This window comes from Gadus macrocephalus, chromosome 7, assembly GCF_031168955.1.
Source record: "Gadus macrocephalus chromosome 7, ASM3116895v1".
Taxonomy (NCBI): Eukaryota; Metazoa; Chordata; class Actinopteri; order Gadiformes; family Gadidae; genus Gadus; species Gadus macrocephalus.
In genome coordinates this window covers 21,621,813-21,645,853 of record NC_082388.1, presented here as the reverse complement: position 1 = coordinate 21,645,853, position 24,041 = coordinate 21,621,813, and the positions used below count along the sequence as shown (strand labels likewise).

Here is a 24,041-nt window from a genome sequence, read left to right as displayed (position 1 = left end):
ACGCACAGCACATATGATAAATTATGCAAAGTAATATTTTGAAAACACGCTGTGTGCCATTGTGAGATACGCCAATTTGTGTGTGTGTGTGTGCATGTGTGTCTATTTGCCTGTGCGTGTGTGTGTTTGTGTTTGTGTGTGTGTGTTTTTCTTTCCACATGCTTTCAGTTTAGCACATATGGCTTTGCTGTGCTTTCTTTTCCTATAAATATATAATTTTATAAAATTACATAAATATATAATTTCCGTTGTCTGCGACCTCACAACCCCCCTCTCTCTCTTGTCATTACCCTCTCTTTGAGGCTCGGTGCCGTGCACTAGTACTGCGGCGCCCTGAACTCTGCGCAGGCACAGAGAAACTACTGTTCTAACGACTCATCCATGCTTTTCATTCCCATTCAATCCAGGCCTCCGTCGCTCCACAAGCTTTTATCTCCTCGCTTTGATCACAGGACTCGTTTAACCGTCCGTCCGTCCCAGTACAGAATATTAAATGAAGTTGTTGATGAGTACACACAGCTGGTGCTCTGCTCAGGTCAGATCCCACGACCCACACACTCTCGGACCATGGGACTACAGCACAGCTCACTACGAAGGGCTGACTGGGCCTAGGAGCGATCTGTCCAGCCTTTAGTGCGAGGGATGAGGTGCCCTTGACCTCATGATCCAAACAAGGGCGTGGCTGCCTTGACACCCCGTTCCATCCCATTAAACCTGTCCCTCTGTGTGCTTTCAGCTCCACAAAGAGATCGAGATTTGCAGTAAAACGACCAAGGTGGTCTGCTTCGACAAGGCCGACTCCAGCGCCATTGGATATGGTATAGTGATTTTTTTTTTTTAAGCAATCACCTCGCCTTTTCTGTTCTTATAGAAAGTAAAATGCTTTGTGCCACAGGGCTTGTGAAGGAATTGATGGAGTCAGATCTAGATAATGATATTTGGCGGGAGATAAGTCCCGCTGAGATTTCATTTTTTAATTACTTGCCGCTATTAGTCTATTAGTAATGCTGATTTAGTGGATGTTTTGCCAGCGGCAAATACTCATCAAGTTGTCTTGTTCTCATTTGATTATTTCTCTCTTTCTTCTTCCCTTCCCGTCTCCTTCCTTTCTTCCTTTCTTCCTCCCTTCCTGTCTTTCCCCCAACCTTCCTGTCTCCCTCCTTCCTTCCTTTCCTAATCCCTTCCTTTCTTTCCTCCTCCCTTCCTGTCTTTCCTCCTCCTTCTCATATTCCCTCCTCCCTCTCTTTCCTCCTCCCTTCCTGTCCTTTCCCCTCCCTTCATGTCTCCTTCCTTCCTTTCATTCCTCCTCCCTTCCTGTCTCCCTCCTTCCTTCGTCTCTTTCCTCCACCCTTCCTATCCCCCCTCCTCCCTTCCTCTCTTCCCTCCTCCCTTCCTATCCTCCCTCCTCCCTTCCCGTCCCCCCTCCTCCCTTCCGTCCCCCCTCCTCCCATCCCGTCCCCCCCTCCTCCCTTCCTCTCTTCCCTCCTCCCTTCCTATCCCCCTCCTCCCTTCCTCTCTTCCCTCCTCCCTTCCTATCCTCCCTCCTCCCTTCCTATCCCCCCTCCTCCCTTCCTCTCTTCCCTCCTCCCTTCCTATCCCCCTCCTCCCTTCCTCTCTTCCCTCCTCCCTTCCTATCCTCCCTCCTCCCTTCCCGTCCCCCCTCCTCCCTTCCTCTCTTCCCTCCTCCCTTCCTATCCCCCTCCTCCCTTCCCGTCCCCCCTCCTCCCTTCCTCTCTCCCCTCCTCCCTTCCTATCCCCCTCCTCCCTTCCTCTCTTCCCTCCTCCCTCCCTATCCCCCTCCTCCCTTCCCGTCTCCCCTCCACCCCTCCCCTCTTCCTGTCCTCAGGGTTCAAGGTGTCGGTACAGGAGGAAGAGGGGAGGCCCACGCTCCACATCACTGAAGTGAAGGCCGAAGGCCTGGCCTCGGCCAAAGGTGTTTATCTAAAGCTCTGCTCTCGACCTCTCGCTGCCGGGCCAACCACCCACAGCACCATCACCACCCCACCCCACCATGACATCTGTCCCAGGAGACAGAGACCGTCTCTCAATGTCCTCTCCTCCGTGGAGCAGAGTTTCCTTAACAACCGCATATAATGACAACCGCACAAAGACTTCATTATTTTGCCCATGATGCATGAGGACATAAATAAAATCGGCACGAGAGAGAGAGAGAGAGAGAGAGAGAGAGAGAGGAGAGAGAGAGAGAGAGAGAGAGAGAGAAAGTAAAAGAGAAGGGAGAGAGTAAAAGAGAAGGGAGAGAGAAAGAGAGAGACACGGAGAGAGAGCTCTAAGTGTATTATTGAATCACTCAGAGATTCTGGGGATGCAACTTCAATACTTTAATATAAATATATATATATATAATATATATATATAAATATATATATATATATGTAAAAGCCCTGTGTAAGGCCAAGGTTACTCAAGTGTGAGATTGCGTCCTCCTCATCTCAGATGCATTAGCATTCCTAAAGGGCTCCTGGCTACCCTGCTGTCACTGAAGCCCTGCAGCCAGTGGGGGGGGGGGGTGACCGCACCGTACCGTCCGGAGCTAGCTGCAACTCTGCGAGATTAGCAGCGATAGAAACGATTGTGGCAGACACACAACACAACAACTAACATTTTTAGTCCGGTTTGCCTGAATCATAGGATTAAGTGTGTCAGGTCTGTTGTATCTGACTAAGGTGGCCGGAGTCTGTGTTCTGTGTGTGTGCGTGTGTGCGTGTGTGCGTGTGTGTGTGTGTGTGTGTGTGTGTGTGTGTGTGTGTGAGTGTGTGTGTGTGTGTGTGTGAGTGTGTGTGTGTGTGTGTGTGTGTGTGTGTGTGGTGTGGTGTGTGTGTGTGTGTGTGAGTGTGTGTGTGTGTGTGTGTGTGTGTGTGTGTGTGTGTGTGTGTGTGTGTGTGTGTGTGTGTGTGTGTGTGTGTGTGTGTGTGTGTGTGGTGTGTAGACTAAAGGGAGTGCGAGGGCCGCTTAAATAACTGGAGGGTGTTTTACAAAACAAGCTTCAGACCTAGAGCCCCAAAGGTTCTCTCTCGCTCATTCTTTCTCTCTCTCACTGCATCTATCCCTCCCTCTTTAATTCCCTTTTCCCCTTCCCCCAACACAAACCAGTTTTCCTGTGCACACACATGAGCACTCGCACACACCACACACACACGCACACCACACAAACACATACACACACACACCACTCTCTCTCTCTCTCTCTCTCTCTCTCTCTCTCTCTCTCTCTCTCTCTCACTCTCACTCTCTCTCTCTGTCTCTCTCTCTCTCTCTCTCTCTCTCACTCTCACTCTCACTCTCACTCTCACACACACACACACACACACACACACACACACACACACACACACACACACACACACACACAGTTCCACACAGTCGGTATGGCCAGAGGGGGTTATCTTTCCCTGTCCAATAAAGACTCCACCGCAGCTGACATTCATATCCTAGACAACTAGGTCATAACTAAGGGCTAAATGTGCGCTATTTTCTGCGTGCGAGGGTATGCATGTGTGTGGGTATGCGTGGGTGTGTGTGTTGTTTGTGGTGGTGTGCGTGCGTGTGTGGGGTTATTGTAGTGCCAAGCCATTGCATTATAAAAGATGTATCTCAGCATTGTGAATGGCTATCATTTCAGTTCAAAACAATGCAAATAAATATAAAACCCTAAATCTGATTGATGGGGGAACTCTCATGAACAATACTGGCTGAGTGTGTGTGTGTGTGTGTGTGTGTGTGTGTGTGTGTGTGTGTGTGTGTGTGTGTGTGTGTGTGTGTGTGTGTGTGTGTGTGTGTGTGTGAGATAATCTCTTGTGTAGGCGCAAGGGGGGCTGCAGGTAATCTGTTGAGGATAGATCAGCTGTCATAAGCAATCAATAGCGTCAGCTGATATTGGCTACTAATTGGCAAGCTGATTGACTGGTAATTCTCTATTAGGCGAGAGGCAGAGGCAAGAGGCACAGGTGTTGTGGAATTTATTTTATATGCGTCAGCCTCCATTCATTATGGGGGGCATCCTTTATTTGCATTGAGTGTTTTTACAGCAAGCATAAAGGATTATATGATTGGACATGACAAATTAAACCAGGCCACACACAATCACACTACACACCTCAAATAAACTCTAATGGCCTATAGAAAAGTTATATTATTGGATGGGGTATTAGTATTCAGGGATCACCTCGCTCCTTCTCAGCGTGCGTATCGCTTTAATGGAGCCGTTTATTACTCCAATGTAGAAGCTTGACAAGACATGTTTGAACACCTATAAGCGTGGCATTATAGGTGTAAAAAGCGTGAAACGCAAGACTAACGTGTTCGCTAGGTCTTTTTTTCTTTCTTTTCTCATCCACTACAAGGTGTGAAAGTGGGTGATGAGATCCTTTTGCTCAACGGCAAACCTGCCTCCGTCTTACAAATGGATGACATGAGGAGCGCGTTTGTTCAACCTGCGTTGACGCTGAGCGTCAGCACCCTGCCACACATCGACCCACGGCTGCTCTGCTCCCTCCCCCCGCGCGGTCCGACGACCCCACCACGGACATCTTCTCCCAGGACCAAGGTGGGCATTTACCTTCACGACCAAAGTCCTAATGAAAGTTTGCTGTCGGAACCAAACATGTAGCGGAGAGCGAGACGTGAACATTGACGAACGTGTAGCAGCAGCTCCCCTAGTGGTGAACGGGGCTCTCCCCGTGACTTGTCAATTAAGTGTGACTCGTTAATAATAACCTCCATTAATAAGCATTGAACGTCGAAAAATTAGGATAATGATCAGTTTGGTTATCATTCAGATCAACTTATTACTAATATTGTATTTCCTTTCTTAAATTGTATCGATTGTGCAATAATAATCTCTTCTGTGTTCTCCCTGCTTTTATTTGCCATCCATTAATTCCAATTAATATTTAAAGCTGTGCCCCTACCTCTTTTAGTTCAAGTTGCTACTGTGTACTGTGCCGAGTGTACTACAGAGTGTACAGAGTCGTTTGTCTTTGTGCTTCACCCCAAAGGGGTAGCGAGTAGTGGTGTGATTATTCATGGCTGCAGCGTCTGTCCCCCCCCCCCCCCCCCTCCGTCCCCCCCTCCGTCCCCCCCATCCCCCCCCTCGCCAGCCGCTGTCCCGTCCTCACCTGCTCTTCTGTACCCATCCAAGGGCACCATTGTATTCCATCCCTAACAGACCTTGGTTGCACCTGGGCTGACAAGCTGGCGTTGTTAACCTCTGCAGCCCCCCTCAAAATAAATATTAATATGGGGGGGGGGGGGGGGGGGTGACCCCCACTGTGTCACAGCGGGGGTCTCGGTCGTCAGGGATAGAGACGCCAATAAACAAAACACAATTGGGTGAACAGTTTGGGTGATGTCATTAGTTGTGATCAGCATAGAGGCGTGGGCAGTGGGGGGGCCGGGATTGACAGTTCTTGGGTTTATTGGCAGTTCGGATCAGAATCAACGCTTTGAAGTCCAGACTAAAAACACACCTTTTAATCTTCTTATCTTTTTTTGTATTTTTTTGATGCCGTTTTAACTCCCATGCTGTAACCTGGCATGCTTTGAGTATTGTTTCGCTCTGCGAATCAAAATCGCGCACATCTTTTTTCCATCCTCTGTTCTCTGTGTTGTTGTTTGTTATTCTATCTATAGGTTATGCTGTTTTAAATCCCATACTGTGCAGCCCTTTGCTTGACCCTGGGGGTTTTAAAACGTGCCTCATGAATATAATTTACTTCGCTTTTTGAAACTTCCTGTTCTGGGCTGCATAAAGGAGCGTGTCATTTCCTTCTCTAGCTCGTTACCGCTTGTGCCGTATTGTGGGAACCAAAAAGCACGATGACTCCAGCTAAAGCGGTTAAAACGTGCCTTCCTCCCTGTTCAGAGGACATCCTGGACGACGTGTCGGGCCTGACGGTGGACAGCCCGGACGGCACCGTGGAGGAGGGGTCCCGGATGGTTCCCCCGAGCCCTGGGGGGGACCCCCCCAAGGACCTGCCCCCCAACCAGGCTGAGCAGAAGGTGAGGAAGGAGGGGTCGTCCCGACTGTCGGGCCGTCGGTAGACACGCACGGTTAGAGAGGAAGACGAAGAACACCTCCCGTCATGTATTTGTAAAGGCATCGGAAGCGAGATGAGAGATGTGTGTGTCTGTCATGTTCAGTGTCATGAGCGCTGAATGAGCTACTGGCTACTCGAAAGGGGTGGTGGCGGTGGTGGCGGTGGTGGCGGTGGTGGCGGCGGTGGTGGCGGTGGTGGTGGCGGTGGTGGCGGCGGTGGTGGCGGTGGTGGCGGTGGTGGCGGTGGTGGTTGAGTGGTTCTGTGTTAAGATGTAGTGTCCTTGTGTCATTGGTCAGCCCGCTGACATGCTGCGATGACATGATCATCAATAATGATCTCCATCAATGCAGTCACTTAGTGCTTAAATGTGTTTTATGGGCACCCGCGTGTGTGGACACAGGCCTGCACTAAGTGTGTGTGTGTGTGTGGGGGGGGGAGGGACAAAATGGGTTTTGGTTCACAAGCTGTGTGTGTGTGTGTGTGTGTGTGTGTGTGTGTGTGTGTGTGTGTGTGTGTGTGTGTGTGTGTGTGTGTGTGCGTGTGTGTGTGTGTGTGTGTGTGTGTGTGTGTGTGTGTGTGTGTGTCTGTCTGTGTGTGTGGCAAAGACCCACGAGACCCATTTGAAGCGCGTAATGTCATGCTGCTTTGCTTTCTGGCTTGTTATCATAGGAGCATTTACTCGTTAATGTGCGTTTGATTGAAATGAAATCCTAGCATTGAGTTGATTTCTACATCAGTGTGGTCAGGACTCAGGAGTAATGACATGTGCGGCTTCCCTCCGGTGAGACCCCCCACAGCCTCCGTGCAGTGGGGGTTCCGTGTCTCTGGCGTTCAACTAGAGGCCCGGACGTGTGCACCGACCCATCTGTTTACGCGTTGCCGCGGTGACAGACGGGATTACTTGCGTCGGACGGCGGGCACGTTTTGCGGGAGGTGGCGCGGCGTCACCCCTCTCATTAGGACCACGTCCGGTCCCGATCGGGGGGGGATCGGGAACGACCCCCACCCTGTCGGATGCGGTTGTCAACGCCATTACCGTGGCGATGGGAGTGGGGACGGGCCCTGCTAGATGTGTGTCACAGAGCTGTAGCCAGGCGCTGGGAGATGTTCACTTCATCCAGTCCAGTTGGCCACGTCGGGTTCCATGGCTTCAGTGGTGGGGAACTCAGACATGCGTGGCAAATTCTATTTCATGTGCCCTAAAAACTACGAAGTAGTCTGGGTCTGATTCAAGGGCATCACGTGGAAGATGGCTGCATTTTCATCGCTATAATGAGGCGGATTCCAGACAGTGTATTCAGGTCGAATGGGGTGTCGTCTCCATGGATGTGCCCAGTAATGTTTACCCATGAGAATATCACATGTCGTCATTAGGCTGGTCTTCGTCTCTGACTCTTCCTCGCTTTTTCCTTCATCTTTCTGTTTGATATTCATCTCTCTCTCTCTCTCTCTCTCTCTCTCTCTCTCTCTCTCTCTCTCTCTCTCTCTCTCTCTCTCTCTCTCTCTCTCTCTCTCTCTCTCTCTTCCCCCCCCCCCCCCCGCCCTACACATCTGGCTCCTAGCCAAACACTTAACCCCAATCATTTAGAGGTGAGCAGGGGCGGGGCAGTATGTCTTGGTAGCTCACCCCCTCGTCGACCAGCTCTCATCCTTTGACTCGCCGTCCTTGTAACTTTTATTCCGTCACCTCCATCTGTCCATCCAGCCCTCCTTCATCAACCTTGTTTTGCTCCTACCCAATCAGTGTTTTAAGTGTTTAATTTAATAAATGTACAATATTACACAGGGAAACTCTTAGGACATGGCAGGAACACCTACGACAAAGCCATAGAAAGAAATAGCATTTATTAAGGAGAGTCATAAATAGAGGCAACATTAGCAAAGAAAATGGCAAAAATAAAAACTATTTACATCTCAGTAAAAAGCAGTAATAATATAATGATGTCAATTTAATCATTATATAATATTGTATTTGATAATGAATAGAAACTTTAGTGTAGAATATAGGAAGTGATTCTCCTTGGCCTTCCCCTTTCACTTTACTCCCTCTCGACTTTTCTCTCGCTCTACCTTATCTTTGTGCTATAGCTGGGTGTTGTCTCTCGCCCTCCCTCGTCTCATGTCACCCCCGGCCAGCGAGGGGGAGAAGGAGTGGGACCATTTTAATTATCCACGCATTATAATTACCTCAGTCTCCGCGGCCATCAGCATCGTTTAGTCCAAATGAGAGAGAGAGAGAGAGAGAGAGATTTATTTTTTTTACTTTCAGACAAGTGATTTATTTTTTTTACTTTCAGACAAAAGATATTCCCCACCCAGCCCCCGCTTCCTTTAACACGATAAATCAGGCTGAGAGGATCGCTGATTGCTTGGGAGCCGTGGCGATGGTGTGGGTGATTGCCGGTGTGTTCTCCAACCTACAGTCAATCTCGTCGACTTCAGCCCGTGTTGCACTCACAGAGGGGAGGCGATCCGTGTTATCTTTGAGAGGGAATTACGTCAAATGATGAATGGCAATCAGTGCTCTACTGTACTCCGCTCCCTCCTGAGAGAAGCCTCAGGTCCCCCCTGGCCTCGTCGCTCTGTCTTCCCCCCTCTGTTCACCTGCTCAGTCGTTCCTCAGCAGGCCACTAGAGGGCGCACTGCTGTCTGTTTTTAAAGGTGGAAATTCATGATATCCTGTAAGACTGTCTTGTATGCAAAAAGCCTGGTGATGCACTGAAGTGAACTGAAAGTATTGTGTAATATATAAACACATAGTCACAAGGCCTGTTAGATTCTCATAGCCGTCATACTTATCCCATTTCCACCTTTTGAGATGGTGGTGTGTGTGTGTGTGTGTGTGTGTGTGTGTGTGTGTGTGTGTGTGTGTGTGTGTGTGTGTGTGTGTGTGTGTGTGTGTGTGTGTGTGTGTGTGTGTGTGTGTGTGTGTGTGTGTGTGTGTGTGTGTGAGGCGTGCCTCTTTTGGGGGGGATTGAATATATCCCCATGTCCTCAGAGGATATAGGAAGGACCTTTCCTTATGCACATGGACCATGCGTGTTCTCATGTATTTGGGAGTGTGTCGATGACGGGAAATGTGTAAAGAGTGTCAAATAACCATGTTTATCCGGTCCGGGGAACAGGTTTGCACTTGCTTCTCCACTCCCTTTTTCTGCCTTTGCTGAGCTATAGGTCAGAGAGGGAGAGAGGGAGGGAGAGAGGGAGAGACAGTTGGGAGGGGGGGGGGGGATAGAGAAAGTGTTCTTAAGGATAGACGGAGGGAGAGGGAATGCTAAACCGAAAGAGCTCGCACTCATCCAGGACAAAGCAGCCCGCTTGATTGGCACCCCATCCACCACCTTAAAACATTCACTCCCTCCACCACCGGCGTACCGTGGCTGCAGTGTGTACCAATGTTTTAATCATTGTTTAGCTGTTCCGGATGTGGGATCCGATTCCTTTAGATTACGTACCGGTTTCAGAGAATGTGTGGTTGGTCTTAGATCTGGGCAGGGAATGTAGGAAGTTTATCAAGGAGGATAAGACATTTGATATCATGTGGAACAGAGTACCCTTCATATTGGTGCCAAAACAATGTCATGCATCAATATAGAGTGATAAGAATTGGTGTGAACTTCAGCCACCCGTCCTTTTGTAAGCAATTTATTAGTGTTGGGAGTCAAATGATCCATACAGCAAAACAAATGGTTTGTTGAATTTTGTTCAAACCCTGGCATACACTTCACATCTATCTCTAAATTTGTCAAAAATGCTAGAAATATTATACATTTGGACACACCTGGAGGAAAGTTCCATCATTTTAAAACTCTAAAGCTTTGGGAGTGTTTAATACCATGTTGATGACATCATCATGCACACGCACAGTCAGTATGAGCTGTTATGGTTTATGTGTTACTTTATGTGTTACTTTATGTGTGATTATTTGACAGTTTGCAGCCAGGCTGGGAGTTGGCATGGCCCCCTTTAAGTGCTAATGGATACAAGGATCAGCGAACAGTCGTACACCAGCGATAAAGAAGAAAACCGGGCAGACTGAGATACATACAGAGGGAGGGAGAGGGAGGGAGGGAGAGGGTAAGGAGGGAAAGTGAAAGAGGGAGGGAGGGAGGGAGGGAGGGGGAGGGAGGGAGGGGGAGGGAGAGGGAGAGGGAGAGGGAGAGGGAGAGCGAGAGCGCTCTTGTGATGATCAGGGGGATTGCTGTGCTGCGGTCGGTTCCCTTCCATCTGTTGAATCTACGCACTTGTTGGGTGTCCCTGGATGCCGGACGGTACCCTCGTCATTGTTCTTTACAATCAGTTTCCCTCACTGAGCAGAACGACAGGTAAGACGCGTTGCACCACCATCTTTTGGAGAGGTATACGGCTGAAAGGACGACTCACCCCACATTGCACCGGGCTTTGGCTGGATGAAGCACGGAGGGGAGAAGGTATCTCGGGGAGGAGGTGCCCACCAGAACCCTCTGGTCTCCTGCTGAGAACCAGGCACGGCCCAGGCAACATGTCCACCCTTAAGAGCGACAAACACTCCTCTGAGTCCATCTATGACATGGTACAACTGGTAGGCATGCGTTTGGCTTTGTGTTATTCACCTGCCTCTGCTGTTAAATGTTTTGTTATGGTCGTGTTCCCATCCCGTCATTTGCGTTTCGCAGCATTCGATTCCCAATGGCAACAACCCTTCTTAATTCATATTTTATCATTCTGTGTGCATTTTTGGTAGGCAACCTTCTTTTTGGAATATTGTCGACTTATAAGAAGCATTTATGCATTTGCTACTTTGGATGCATAACCGTCATGGGCGTACCTGCAGGTCGGTCGTATCACAAATATCGTCTGAGTGTTGCTTCCGACTCGAATATCGGACTCTATCTAGAATCAGGTCTTCTGTGAAATCGGTCCATTATCCGGCTGGCGAGTGTCTGTTCCGACCAGTGATCCGGCTGTCACTCACTGTCACCTCTCAGTCAAGGGCGAGAACCCATTAGAGATGCCAATTGTGTGTGTGTGTGTGTGTGTGTGTGTGCTGGGTGTGTCTGTAATCGTGTGTGTGTGTGTGTGCATTATTTTATCAGTACAAAAGCATTTCCTGAGGGGGGGGGGGGGGGAGGTGACGCACATTTCCTCCTTGAGTTGCAATGAAAGAGGCTGCCCTCTAATATGAAAATGGACTGCTAGTTAAGTGGAGCATGACTATTATAACCCTGGCCTTCTTATGACATTGTATGTGCTTTGGGTAACTTCTCCTCAGTCATGGTGTCTCTATACTAAAAACACGTAGAACACTGAGTGGACTTTGTATGTATTTTGAGTGTGTGTGTGTGTGTGTGTGTGTGTGTGTGTGTGTGTGTGTGTGTGTGTGTGTGTGTGTGTGTGTGTGTGTGTGTGTGTGTGTGTGTGTGTGTGTGTGTGTGTGTGTGTAGGGAGAAGTGAGTATTAGATTAGTGGAACTGGTTTCAATATGCAATCGGCATGGACAGGCCTATACCAGTTTGTCACCAGTTCTCTATTCATTACCGCTCCCATTTCACACTCCCGGATTACCAGTAATTACAAACAAAGGCCGGAGCCCTCTGGCGTTTATACTCATGCCAATAAACAACCTTTATTTCCACCAATGGTATGAGTTCTGGAATAGTTCTCTAACATGAGACATACTCTTTATGCTCTTAGAGCAGTCCAGTTTGAACCAAGTTGTTCTAAAGTCTTCATGATTCATGAATTGGTGCATTATTTTTGATGACGCAATTGATGACGTCATCATTTATTCATTATTCTTTTTTTTTTTTTACATTTTTAGCCTGAAAAGGAAAATTTGCAAATGCATACACAATGTTTTTGTCACGCGCTCTCTCTCTCTCTCTCCCTCGCCCCGATCGATGCTGAACGTGTTTCCTGGCATGACCTTGTGGCATTTCCACGTCCTGTGTGTGTGTGTGTGTGTGTGCGTGTGCGTGTGCGCGTGCGCGTGCGTGTGTGTGTGCGCGCCCTTCCTTTCACACTCGTTGGCTCTCCCGTCGTGAGACGTGTTGCTGTGTTCTCCGTAGAGCACCTCACAGTCGGTCTCCCAAGTGGAGCAGGGCGGGGGCCGTTGCAAACCAGGAGTCGAGGTCAAAGTTCAAAGACTCTCGCTGGCGCCGCTCCACCGCGAGTTTCACTAGCGGCACTCGACTCTGTCAATAAGTCCGAGACAGATGAGGGGCGTGTCCTCTGTTCAAACACTGCTCGGAGAGGGCTCTGGGCCTCGGTTCTGCAGGTTTCCTCACGCTCGGTATGTTCAGGGGCCACAGCCCGAGGTGAGACACGACGGGAGCGCGCTTTGTTGAGATCCGCTACGTGTTGATCCGAAAATCTGTCAGGCAGCCGTGAGGTCATGGGTTTCTTTGAGCATCTCTTGTATCGTTGTGTGTCTTGGCACATCGCATCCCATCTCAACAGAGATCTTGTGACAAAGGTGTTTGCTCCAACGCAAGCGCGTCACTCCGAAGGAAGTATCGATGTAGGGTCTGCAGTCGTCCTAAGAGGCTGTTGTTTTCCTCTCCATCAGACCATTGTGTGTGTGTGTGTGTGTGTGTGTGTGTGTGTGTGTGTGTGTGTGTGTGTGTGTGTGTGTGTGTGTGTGTGTGTGTGTGTGTGTGTGTGTGTTTGTGTGTGTGTGTGTGTGTGATATTACACATGATCACATGTCCAGTTTAATAGTTTGATTCTCACAGCCGTAATATATAGCCCATTTCCCCCATTTGGGATGTTATGGAGTCACACAGTCATTGAGTTGTGCGTGTGTGTGTGTGTGTGTGTGTGTGTGTGTGTGTGTGTGTGTGTGTGTGTGTGTGTGTGTGTGTGTGTGTGTGTGTGTGTGTGTGTGTGTGTGTGTGTGTGTGTGTGTGTGTGCGGTCGTCGGGGGGGCTCTGTTTCAGACGATAACCCCCTTGTCCCCTGCCTCCTCCCCAGGGCACGGAGCAGGACACCGCCTTCTGCCGGGGTCTCCATGACATGAATCCCCCGGAGGCCGTCCCCTCGTCCTCCTTCTCGTCCGCCTCCTCCTCCACCTCCTCCTCGTCCTCCTCCCTCCCCCCCAGCCCCGTGTCGCCCGCGCCTCCCGGCACGGCCGCCGCTGTGGCCGCCGCCGCCGCCGCCCAGCGCCAGCTCTCCCACGCCGACAAGCTCCGCAAGGTCATCAGCGAGCTGGTGGACACGGAGAAGACCTACGTCAAAGTGAGTGGGAAGGGGGGCTTTTTCCCCAGATAAAGGTGTGTGTGTGTGTGTATGGGGGTGTGTGTGGGGGCGGGGGGTGGGGGTGTGTGAAAAGGCTTCCGCAGGGGTTCCTGTGTGTGTGTGGTTGTCTGTGTGTGTGTGTGTGTGTGTGTGCGTGCGTGCGTGCGTGCGTGCGTGCGTGCGTGCGTGCGTGCGTGCGTGCGTGCGTGCGTGCGTGCGTGCGTGCGTGCGTGCGTGCGTGCGTGCGTGCGTGCGTGCGTGCGTGCGTGCGTGTGTGTGTGTGTGTGTGTCTGTAATCGTGGGTGTGTGTGTGTGCATGACTTTATCAGTACAAAAGCATTGACTGAGAAGGACCAATAATAACGTTGTTTTGCCGGCAAATGATTCCCCAAGGCACTCTTGTTAATTGCGTTGCGTGGAAGAGGGGAACGGGATGAGGTGGACACCTGAACTAAACCGCAATCACCTGCCGTGACCTCATCACGCGGGGGATTGGAACACATGTTGACATCTTTTCCGTTGCTGCTGCTGTTGTTGTTGTTGTTGTCCCAGGACCTGGGATGCCTGATAGAGCGCTTCTTGAAGCCCTTGCAGAAGGAGAGCTTCCTCCCACAGGATGAGGTACGCATCGCCCCCCCCCCCCCCCCCTCGAACCAGACTCCCACCAAGTCGCTCGCGGCACTGCTCCGTTCAGATGCTAAGTACTCAGGAAGTAGCCTTGAGACGTGTTGGTTTGGAGTTTATTTTCGTTGGAGATTTATTGGACTCACTCAAGTGGGACCTGCTTGAGAAATCACTGAATGCATCTGTTGTTTATCCTCTCTGCCAGGGAGTCTGTTATTACCAGAGATAATATGTAGCAGACCTTGCCAGCCGCCCTCAAAACGCTGCTAAATTAGAGTGTATATCCATCCCATAATATAGCCAGAACAGAATCCTAGAAGAATATAGAATATACTTTAATTGTCGTTGTGCAGTAGACGCATGCTATGACATTTTCTTATGCAGCCTCTAAAACAATGCTCCCGTAAACACTCACACAATCCCAGGCACCAACGTCACCATATTATGTCCGTAGATAATAAATGAACCTGTTAAAAAATCTGTTTGATACACAAAGCATGATAGCTAGTTACTTCCCCCCCCCCCATCCGTAGTTTAAGATACAACGTCTTATGTGATGCTCAATGCTAACGCCGATGCTACCCCCTGTGCTCTGGCAGCTGGACGTGCTGTTTGGGAACCTGGACGAGATGCTGGTCTTCCAGGTGGAGTTCCTGCAGACCCTGGAGGACGGCATCCGGCTGGTCCCCGATCTGGACAAACTGGAGAGGGTGGAGCAGTTTAAGGTGAGCACCGCCGCCCGCCGCCGCCACCGTCAGGTCTGACGCTTTTATACACACCTTGATAACCGAAAATAAACAACATATTTCTGTACTCCCGTCAGCAGTTGACCTACTTTCTCTTGTTCGTCTCATGTTGGTGTCTTTTCTCAGTTGTCTTATTAGACGACGGTTGCGTAATAAACGTCTTTTTGTTTTTGTTACAGAAAGTATTGTTTTCCTTGGGCAGCTCATTCCTTTACTATGCGGACCGCTTCAAGATCTACAGTGCCTTCTGCGCCAGCCACACCAAAGTCCCCAAGGTTCTGACTAAAGGTACTGACCCCTATTGACCCCTACTGACCCCTGTTGTTGACCCCTACTGACCCCTATTGACACGGCTCCTCTCCTTCTGCTGACCCCACCCTCAATGACTCCCTGCCGTCGTGCTCGGCTGTCATGCGTGCAGTCCTGCGTGTCTGTTGATGCAGGCGAATGGTGATAGCTAAAGGGCGAGAGCGCGGTCTCTATGAGAAAGGGAGGAAAGGTTTTGAGACAAAGGGAGGTTTCCTCAAAAGTAGGAAGGCTATGAAGCTAAGCTGATATAATCCATGGAGGGCAGGATGGTTGCAGGATGTATTCACACGGTATGTGTACAGCAGAACACGTTTGTAGACATCTCCGTGTCTATTGACACACTTCACACTGACAGAGTGCAGGTTTACCTCACCCTACGTGGGTCAGCTCTCTGCCACGGCAGCCCTCTGACGACTGGGGGGGGCGGTGTTTTCCCCTGCTCCATTCAGCCAAGACGGATCCGGACTTCAAGGCCTTCCTGGCCCTGCGGAACCCGCGGCAGCAGCACTCGTCCACGCTGGAGTCCTACCTGATCAAGCCCATCCAGAGGGTCCTCAAGTACCCCCTGCTGCTCAGAGAGCTCTACTCCCTCACGGACCCTGAGAGCGAGGAACACTACCACCTGGACGGTAAGGACCCCCCCCCCACCCCCAACCCCCTTGCACAACCCCACTCCCCGGTGGCGCTTCTTTATCTTAATCAGTATCAACCAGGGAATTGTGTCACTTCACCCGCCACTGTGTCGGGTAATACTTTCCAGTCAGGTCCGATCAAATTTGCATATTTAATACATTCGTCATACGGCGCTGCACAGTTCCACAACCATTACCGTCAACATCCGGCCCCCTTCTTTTTTTTTAAAGTAGTTCACTAGTCGTTATCAGAATTCTGAGAATTCTGATAACTTAGTCAGCATTCAGATTTCTCAGAATTCTCTGACACTGCAAATTAAAGCGCTACTACTAGCGAACTACTTTCATTGTGACTGGAGGGAACTTCCTTAAATTAACCTTTAATGCTAGATTTGCATGAACGCTATTGTGTGAATTAGTTTGGTTCTCTTTCATGGAAGCCGGAAGTGGGAGATTCCTTATTTTTTAACATTGTTGTTTTATAGGGACAAACATGAACACATTTCTCCTACAGGGGATTGATAAAGTTCTATCTAGACTATTGAACAGAAAGAAACACTTGGTCATACTTTACACACTTTACCACAGCATTGGCCTGCTGAATGCCACAGATATATTTTCAGCATTGGATTGAATGCTACATAAATATATAATTATGTTTTTGCACATTTGCAACGTTTACAATTTCAGGGTATAAAGTTCAAGTATATGCCTCTACTTGTATTGCTTAAGCCAATAGCCTTTTGAGGCAGTGTTCTTTCTGAATATTAGTGTTAAGGGGCAATAATGCTTACTATCATACGTTAGTTACCATTTCTGTGGACACATTTGTATGCAGTCACATGTAAATATAAAAAAACAAATTGACTTATGATGCTGTAGCCATGCATGTTGTTTTATTGTTAATATGTCAATTTGTTTTTTATTGAAAATACTTTGAATAGATTAATTATCCCCAAACTTGTCATCGTAACACCTTTGAAATAAACATGACTTAACATGGCAGATACCTGTGTATTGTTTATCATATGCAGTAAGAGTGTAACGTTTTCAACTCAGTTCCTTGGTAGCACCTACTTACAGTAGAAATCACTTCTGATGGAAAAAAAGTTGCGTATGAAAAACACTTTTCTTATCTATTGTTACTATTATATTGTTTAAAATGTACGCATATATTAAAAATATATATAGCGTATAAAAATTGGCTGGTAAAAAAGATGAGTGGCTGGTAATTTTTAAATCTACCTGCCACAGTGGCTGGTGGGCAAAAAAGTTCATTTCCATCCCTGGTATCAACCAATCGATCTATGTCCTCCACCTGACGACAGTCTGACCCCTAACAACACCGTCCGTCCTCCCGTGTTGTCGCCTCAGTGGCCGTCAAGACCATGAACGAGGTGGCGAGCCACATCAACGAGATGCAGAAGCTCCACGAGGAGTACGGTGCCGTGTTCGACCAGCTCATCAACGAGCAGACGCTGGACAAGAAGGAGTCGCGGGTAGGGACCTCGCACAAACCACTCGTGGGTTCTCTGTAGGGCTGAACCATGAATCGAATTCAAACCGACATTGTGATTTAATAGAACGCGATAAGGCTGCGTACTGTTACTGTTACCGACCGGAGATCAGTAAGAATCATATCTATTTTTCTTTTACAATTCAATAGTTAAATAAAGATGTTATAATATCAATTTATGCATCCATTAATCTCAACACATGGAAGGAAAGAGCAGTTTATATGTTGACTGCTTCTAATGTTGTGTTGGCCATACTACAGAGTGATTTATTGCTTATTTACTGAATAATACAGAACATAAAAAAAATAAAGAATAATCACTATACGACCCTTTGGGTCCGCTTGTGTTCCAGGTGGCCGACCTCACCATGGGAGACCTGCTGGTCCACACGCCCGTGACCTGGATCAACCCTCCGTCCGCGCTGGTCAAGAGCAAGAAGGACCCCGAGCTGGCGGCCTTCGGTACGGCCTCTGCGTCGCACCCGGGGACAGACGGCCTGCCCTGCAGCCTCGTCTGCAGGGGACCAAACCCTGGAACCGCTTATTTTAAGAGTGATTCACAGGGTTGAGATAACAGTATAGCGCAATGGATTGAGAGTAGACCAAAGATCAATTTAAATGCACAAGGTAGAAAAGAAGATAAGAACGTTGTAAATATGAAACCATAAAACATTACAATCATTTACTTCAACGTTTACCCTCCAATCCAATCCGCATGCCACTGGAAAGTCTTGCTCCAGGCATCCTTCGATCACAATGGTGCACTCGGGTCAAACTGGGATTCAATGCTCAAGGTTTTGCCCTGACGGGAAAAATGGAAATCCTGTCATTCTGCAGGATTAGATGTCGATGGATAATCCATTGTCATCTAATCCTCCAATGTTAAACTCTTCGTACACACTCGTGATAACCCTCACCAGGAATGCACCCGTAGCTTGCTCGGGATCAGTTTACACATTGCTGCTTCTCCCGGTGTTTCAGCAAACATACTGATAAACTGTTAGACTGATATCCTGATTCTTCATGTTGTATACGATGACGTTTGGTTTCTTAGTGGTTAAACCGAAAGGAAGCTGTTACAGGGGAACTCTGGGTGTTGGACAATGGAGCATTGGATGTGTTTATTATCTCTCAAGAGAACACACACAATGCCCTTCTTTAAAAGTCCTCTCAAGCTTCAAGCATCTTCTATTAAAAATACTTGTAGACCATTTGAAGTGATAAATATTCCCAGTGAAGCGTGGGTAAAAAGCGGTGGATTAAAGCGCGTGTTAACCTTTGCTCTCATCTCTATTTCTCATTTTTCTAGTGTTTAAAACGGCTGTGGTCTTTGTGTACAAGAACTGCACCAAGCAACGGAGAAAGATCGTAAGTGGTGTTTTCTGTTTTATTTGTTATTGCTGTGGGGTTCCTGAGTAGAACGTGGGAGGATCTCTACTCACAGTTTAAGGGGTCGCTCTGGCTGCGAACACTGTCTTAAAAAACGAATGATAATAAATACTGTGTGCTTTCATTTCTGCACATCAACAAAAACATCAGATACTGAGGTTATGTATTTGATTAGATTCAGGCAGAATTTCCAAAGAGAAAATATGTCCTGTGGTGTGAATTGAATAGATATTGAAAGTTCTCACTTTGTTGCATAATTTGATGAATTTAAGGCTTAATATAAAAAATGTCTATGACTATCATTTAGCAGCGCAGCTTTGAGTCTAAAATCCCAGCAGTTACTTGGGTATTATAAGGAACTTGCTATATTGATTCTACCAAAGCTAAATAATGTAAAGATCGAAAGAAATTATGCTTTTGTGTAATAACTGTTATTTGATTGAATCCCCATGAGTTAACTTCTATACTCTGGCGCCCTCTGCTGTATGAAAGCATAACTCTCTGTTCTCTGTGTTCCAGGGTGCGTCCCACCGGTCCTCTGTCACCGAGGACAGGGATCCCGTCCGCTTTCGACACATGATCTCAACGGACTCCCTCCAAGTCCGGCCACTAGCCAGTAGGTTTTGCTGAGTAGAACGTTTTTTTGTTGAATGCACAAATAACTGTTTTGAAGGACTTTCGGGGAAAAACATATTTCAGGAAATGTCCAGAGGCATGCTTCCTTCCTCAAAATGTTAAACTTTGAGAATAAATCACTTTTCAGCGGTTATTGACCTCAAAGAAATATGCTTGCTTTTAGGGGTCTAGGATATGGATCCTTGATATAATGTAATAAACATAATGATTATGGGGTTGATTCATAGGACTAGCATCCATGGGACATTTTCATCCGTCAAACTAAATAAAACAAACCATCCACAGAGAGATGGCGTCAAAAGGATTCCTACCACAATCTTTTTCTATTCCTTGTTCAATTATAATATGTTCTGATCATAAGGACAATGAGGTTCCATTCAGGTTCATATGGCCTATGATGAGACCACTTAGTGAAACCCTTTTTTAAAGAAACGTCTGTGTCCTCCACCTCTCAGACTCTGAGGACACCGCCGTGTGTGAGATAGTCCACACGAGGTCCGAGTCTGTGGGGAGACCGGAGAGAACCTTCCAGTTGTGCTGCAGGTACCAAGTCCACGCACACACGTGACCACACACACTCACACAAACGTACACACGTGCCATTCATCTCCTGAACTCCAATGAATATCCAACTCTACAGCTAAACGTCCACTCAATGAGGGAGAACTTATTAGGCCTGCCTCTTATATATGGGTTAGTGTTTTCATGGGGGATTATTCAATCGATTCTTTGTTGGAATCATCAGTTAAAAGTAAAGTATGCGAAAATTTAAGATGGCATGTTGTCTGAGAAATATCAAGTTAAGCCTCACTTTTTGAAATTGGACAAGGTTTGGAGAAATGGGAGATTAAGAGGGAGGGGTGATTTATCTTTTGATGATGGTAACTACAAAATATCATCAATGATCACTGTTATGCCCTCATGAGTTGCTTTAATACTCTCACAAACATCCAGCAAAAATGAAAGTATTGATTTTCAGAACGACCTGAAACGAAAGAAAATACAGCCAAAAAGTATTGATCCTTAATCCATACACAAAGCGAAACGTTGATGTCGTTTTTGGTTCATTTAAAACCCTGTGGATGAGACCGGGTAAACGACACGGTGGTTTTGGGCGTCCGGCACTAACCTGACCCCGCGTGTGTTGTCTTGGGCCCGTCTCTCCCCGGCCAGCTCCCCGGACAGTAAGAAGGACTTCCTGAAGGCGGTGCACTCGGTCCTGAGGGAGAAGCAGCGCCGACAGCTGCTGAAGACGGACTCCCTGCCCTCCGGCCAGCAGTACGTCCCCTTCGGCGGGAAGCGCCTCTGCCCCCTCAAAGGGTCCCGGCCCACCATGGACCGAGCCGGTGAGCAGAGCCCCCCTCCGCTCAATAGATGGTCCCGATTACCCCCCAGGCTTTGCCCTTGATTTGTTGTGTTTTGTGTTGGATTTGTGCTCTGCAGGATTTGATCGATTTTTTTGGTTTGTTTGTGTGGAACGACCAAATTGCTAGATTTGTTTTATTTCCCAGACAGACATTACCAGTAGCAGCTTTCTGCCGGGGGGGCAGCATGCTGCTACTGGTAATGTTGGGTCATGGTAATGGTAATGGTCACAGCTAGGGCTTGGGGGAGGATTCATGGTTCTTGTGGGACTTTAGTGGAGATTGCGTGAATGTCGAGTGGCGCTAACGTCTTGGGAGGCATAAACTACTCCTTATCTCCTGTATAAGATACAAAGTATCTCTTGCTCTTTGTGTTCCCGGGTGAGGGGAAACCAACCAAATCATGATGCCTACCACATCCACGATGCACATTGTCCATGGTCATCTCAGGCCAGAGTTTTAACGGTGTGTGTGATTGTGTGATTGTGTGTGTGTGTGTGTGTGTGTGTGTGTGTGTGTGTGTGTGTGTGTGTGTGTGTGTGTGTGTGTGTTTTTCTGTGTGTGTGTGTGTGTGTGTGTGTGTTTTTCTGTGTCTGTGCGTGTGCGTGTGTGTCGTTGCGTGCACCCGACCCCCAGTCACCTGTGACGTGCCGGAGCCGTCCCGCACCCTCCGCCGGCGGAAGCTGACGCGGAACCGCTTCACCATCGACACGGACCTGGTCCTGCACGCCGGCGACCACCTTGACCCCCCCGGCCCCCCGTCGGACCGGCCCCCCTCCACCTACCACTACGCGCCTCTGGCCCAGTACACCCCGCACCCCCCGCCGCCGCAGCAGCAGCCCCAGGCGGGGGTCACCGACCTCTGGGTGGAGGAGCAGTTCGACCTGGCCCGCTACGGCGAGGTGGAGACGGACGCCATGGGCGGGCTGGTGAAGGAGACGGACATCTTGAGCGACGACGACGAGTTCTGCAACTCGGTGCGGGGAGGGGGGTCCACCACCTCGACAGGGGGCGGCGCCGGACCCCTGGAGGGGAGCCTGGAGTCCCTGGGCCTGCGGGACGCCCCGACGCGGGGGGCGGAGAGAGTGAGTCGACCCGCTCGCGGTGGGGCCAGGGCGGAGGAGGGCGGTTATCAAGGGGAGCACCGGTGTGATGACGCAGACTCTTTCCCCCCCCCGGGGCGCCGGGACGTCCCGGCAGCCTCCCCACCGCTGACGCTGCTCGCACCCCTCAAGCACTGCGCCGCCGCCCGGGGCGCGGCCGACGCCGCCCGCGACCCGGCCTGGGCGCGGCGGGACGACTTTGGGAACAGGAGGAAGAACGACGTCTTCTGAGCGCGGGGGGGGGGGGGGGGGAACCGCCCGGATCTGGGAAACACGAGGAGCGAAAGAGCAGTGGAAGAACAACAGGACATCTGAAGAGGTTTACGACGAGAAACGGTACTTGTGTTGATTCAGACGGGGTGAGTTCTGCCGCCCGGCCCGAGGGGACGATGGCGGTAAAGGGAACCAGGGTACGCTCTAAGCTTTATAGAAAACCATTGATTTGGACGCGACGACATGAAACAAACTCTTCCTCCCTCCAGATCTTTGCAAAAAATATTTTTCCTTCGCCCCCCTTACGATCCTAAGACGATGAAGTGGCAAGAAAAAACAGTCACAATCGAACACCACACACCCCAGGACGGCCCGCCGACGCTGTCCTGGCGGGAGAAGAACGCAGGTCTCCACAGCTCAAAAGAGTACTCACCAGTACTTCCTGTTGGAAGCGCAGTATTACCGCGTGTACAGGAACCAGCCGGGCCGCCAGCGCATGCACACGTCACTTGCATGCGAGGCACGTCGTCCACACCAGCCAGCAAGTCCATAACCCGGCACAACGCATTACTGCCATTTCCAAAAACAAGCATCCACAAAGAAAAGGTCTATTTTTGAACACAGGAATGTGGCTGTTATTTTTGGGCTCTGCATAAAGCATCGCCAATCTCTATTTTGTCACTTAAAGGGCTGTCATGTTGTTGACTATCTCTACAGGGTTTTTCTGGCGTAAAACGGATGTGTAAAATAAAAATATGTCACTGTGTAAAATATAATGGCACCGAGATTCAACCCGCTTTTTACATTTGTTGGACAACGTACGAAGTGGTGAGATGAACAATCTCAATAAACATGCTGTTCTGTTGGGCTTGGCGTATCCTTTAATGCGTCTGTGCTGTGATGTTTTTGAGGCAATAGCCTGTCTTAACCATTGCTACTGTTTTTTCTATAATGTTTACACCTTGCTCAGCTGTCAGTGTTATGGTGAATCCTTTTTTGTTTTTTTCAGCATAATATCATGAACTAATACATAATAAGCTAAAAAATGTTTTTTAGCCATACCAAAAGACTATTTTCTACCAGTGGAAATTCTGCTTTTCTTCACAAACTTCATCATCATGCTACCCATCTTAGTCCTGTACTACTTGAATATTATTGTGGCCCATTTTTGGAAGCAGGAAGCAGTGGACACCCGTTACTGAACCCAGAAGGACTAGTGCCAACTTTATATGTCGGTGGGCCGTATACGGCGAGACAACTTCTTCCGAATCTCATTTCTTTGCGGGTGCGTTGAGACGAGGCCGCATCCGAGCGCTCTAATCACCGCGGAGTAACCGGCTGAAACGGAGAGATATTGAAACGAGAAGAAACCCAGCGCCGGGGCGGATGAAAAACAAAACGCAACCACCTACTGTCGCTTTCCGCACTCTCTCCCCCCCCCCCCCCCCCCCCTTTTATGCCCCGTATCGTTCTATGGCTGTTTGCCTCGCTCTCCCTTCACTCCGACGTGATGTGACGTGACGTAATGCATTCCTTTTCCCAAAGCTCGAGTTCTAAAGTGACGCCTCTTTATGTGCTCGTGATCTCGAGCAGCACATTACGCTCTGCTCATCTGGACCCAGACGGGGGGCACTTGGATCAGCGGATGTAGTGAACCTGCACTTAAGTTAGGAAGTGTGAAGACGAGACACACACTCCCCTCCCCGGAGCACCCCCCAGCAGAGACCGGAGCAAGTGCTCCTTCCTTGTGCTTCTCCTTTTAAGCGTCTTTTCACTTCTCAAGATTTTATTAGGCTCAGCAGACCCGACGGGCCGTTTTGAGTACCCCGGGGTGTAAGGACTTGGACCCTCGTGAACGGGAGGTACCGTACAATCACCGTGTTCGAAAAAAAAAAAAAAAATTGTGATGAGAACCTCCTCTGACTTTCCCCCTTTGTACTGTAAACTGTTCATACATGAAACTGGTGTATTCTTGATTTTTTTGTATCTTAACAGAAAAAAATAAATTTTCTAAATTTCACTCAGTTGAAGATGGCAAATGTTGATTATTTAAACACCGTTCCACCCTTTTTATCCGCTTTGTTTATAGCTTTCCATGTTTATTGCAGGTAGGATGAGGTAGAAAAAAAACTCTCCAGCAGATAGCGCTAAAAACCAACGGTGTAGTCTAGGTCGCGACAGGGGAGGGGTTCAATTAAGGTAACCTATGTGTAAATAATTTTTCTTCCTTTAAAGAAT

At 48.8% G+C, this 24,041-nt stretch overlaps 2 protein-coding genes across 4 annotated transcripts in view; both read left to right on the top strand.

The window, feature by feature from the left end:
• Positions 1 to 4,719, top strand: part of LOC132461404 (rho guanine nucleotide exchange factor TIAM1-like) — a 5,582-nt gene extending 863 nt beyond the window's left edge. The window contains 5 exon segments of the mRNA XM_060056494.1: positions 737 to 818; positions 1,847 to 1,933; positions 4,362 to 4,520; positions 4,523 to 4,564; positions 4,715 to 4,719. Of these exon segments, the coding sequence (XP_059912477.1) occupies positions 737 to 818; positions 1,847 to 1,933; positions 4,362 to 4,520; positions 4,523 to 4,564; positions 4,715 to 4,719 (375 nt within the window).
• LOC132461883 (rho guanine nucleotide exchange factor TIAM1-like) lies at positions 4,430 to 23,827 on the top strand. Of its 3 annotated transcripts, XM_060057357.1 has the most exons (14): positions 4,430 to 4,564; positions 5,882 to 6,018; positions 13,008 to 13,271; positions 13,824 to 13,892; positions 14,495 to 14,620; positions 14,821 to 14,929; positions 15,400 to 15,579; positions 16,957 to 17,081; positions 17,452 to 17,560; positions 18,408 to 18,466; positions 19,007 to 19,103; positions 19,579 to 19,666; positions 20,297 to 20,469; positions 21,124 to 23,827. In XM_060057357.1, exons 2-14 carry the CDS (start codon positions 5,953 to 5,955, stop codon positions 21,819 to 21,821), a joined length of 2,163 nt encoding a protein of 720 aa, XP_059913340.1. In that variant the 5' UTR covers positions 4,430 to 4,564; positions 5,882 to 5,952; the 3' UTR covers positions 21,822 to 23,827. The 3 variants fall into 3 exon arrangements, with proteins under 3 accessions (XP_059913340.1, XP_059913339.1, XP_059913338.1); XM_060057356.1 differs by lacking the exons at positions 4,430 to 4,564; positions 5,882 to 6,018 and adding an exon at positions 10,219 to 10,608; XM_060057355.1 differs by lacking the exons at positions 4,430 to 4,564; positions 5,882 to 6,018 and adding an exon at positions 10,219 to 10,617.
• Positions 23,828 to 24,041: the final 214 nt, after the last annotated feature.

Excerpts from the sequence above, each read along its gene's own strand:
- LOC132461883 (XM_060057355.1), top strand. The coding sequence starts at position 10,318 with ATGCCGGACGGTACCCTCGTCATTGTTCTTTACAATCAGTTTCCCTCA. Across the intron at positions 10,618-13,007 it reads TCTATGACATGGTACAACTG|GGCACGGAGCAGGACACCGC; the intron begins GTAGGCATGCGT and ends CCTCCTCCCCAG. Across the intron at positions 17,561-18,407 it reads CCCCGAGCTGGCGGCCTTCG|TGTTTAAAACGGCTGTGGTC; the intron begins GTACGGCCTCTG and ends TCATTTTTCTAG.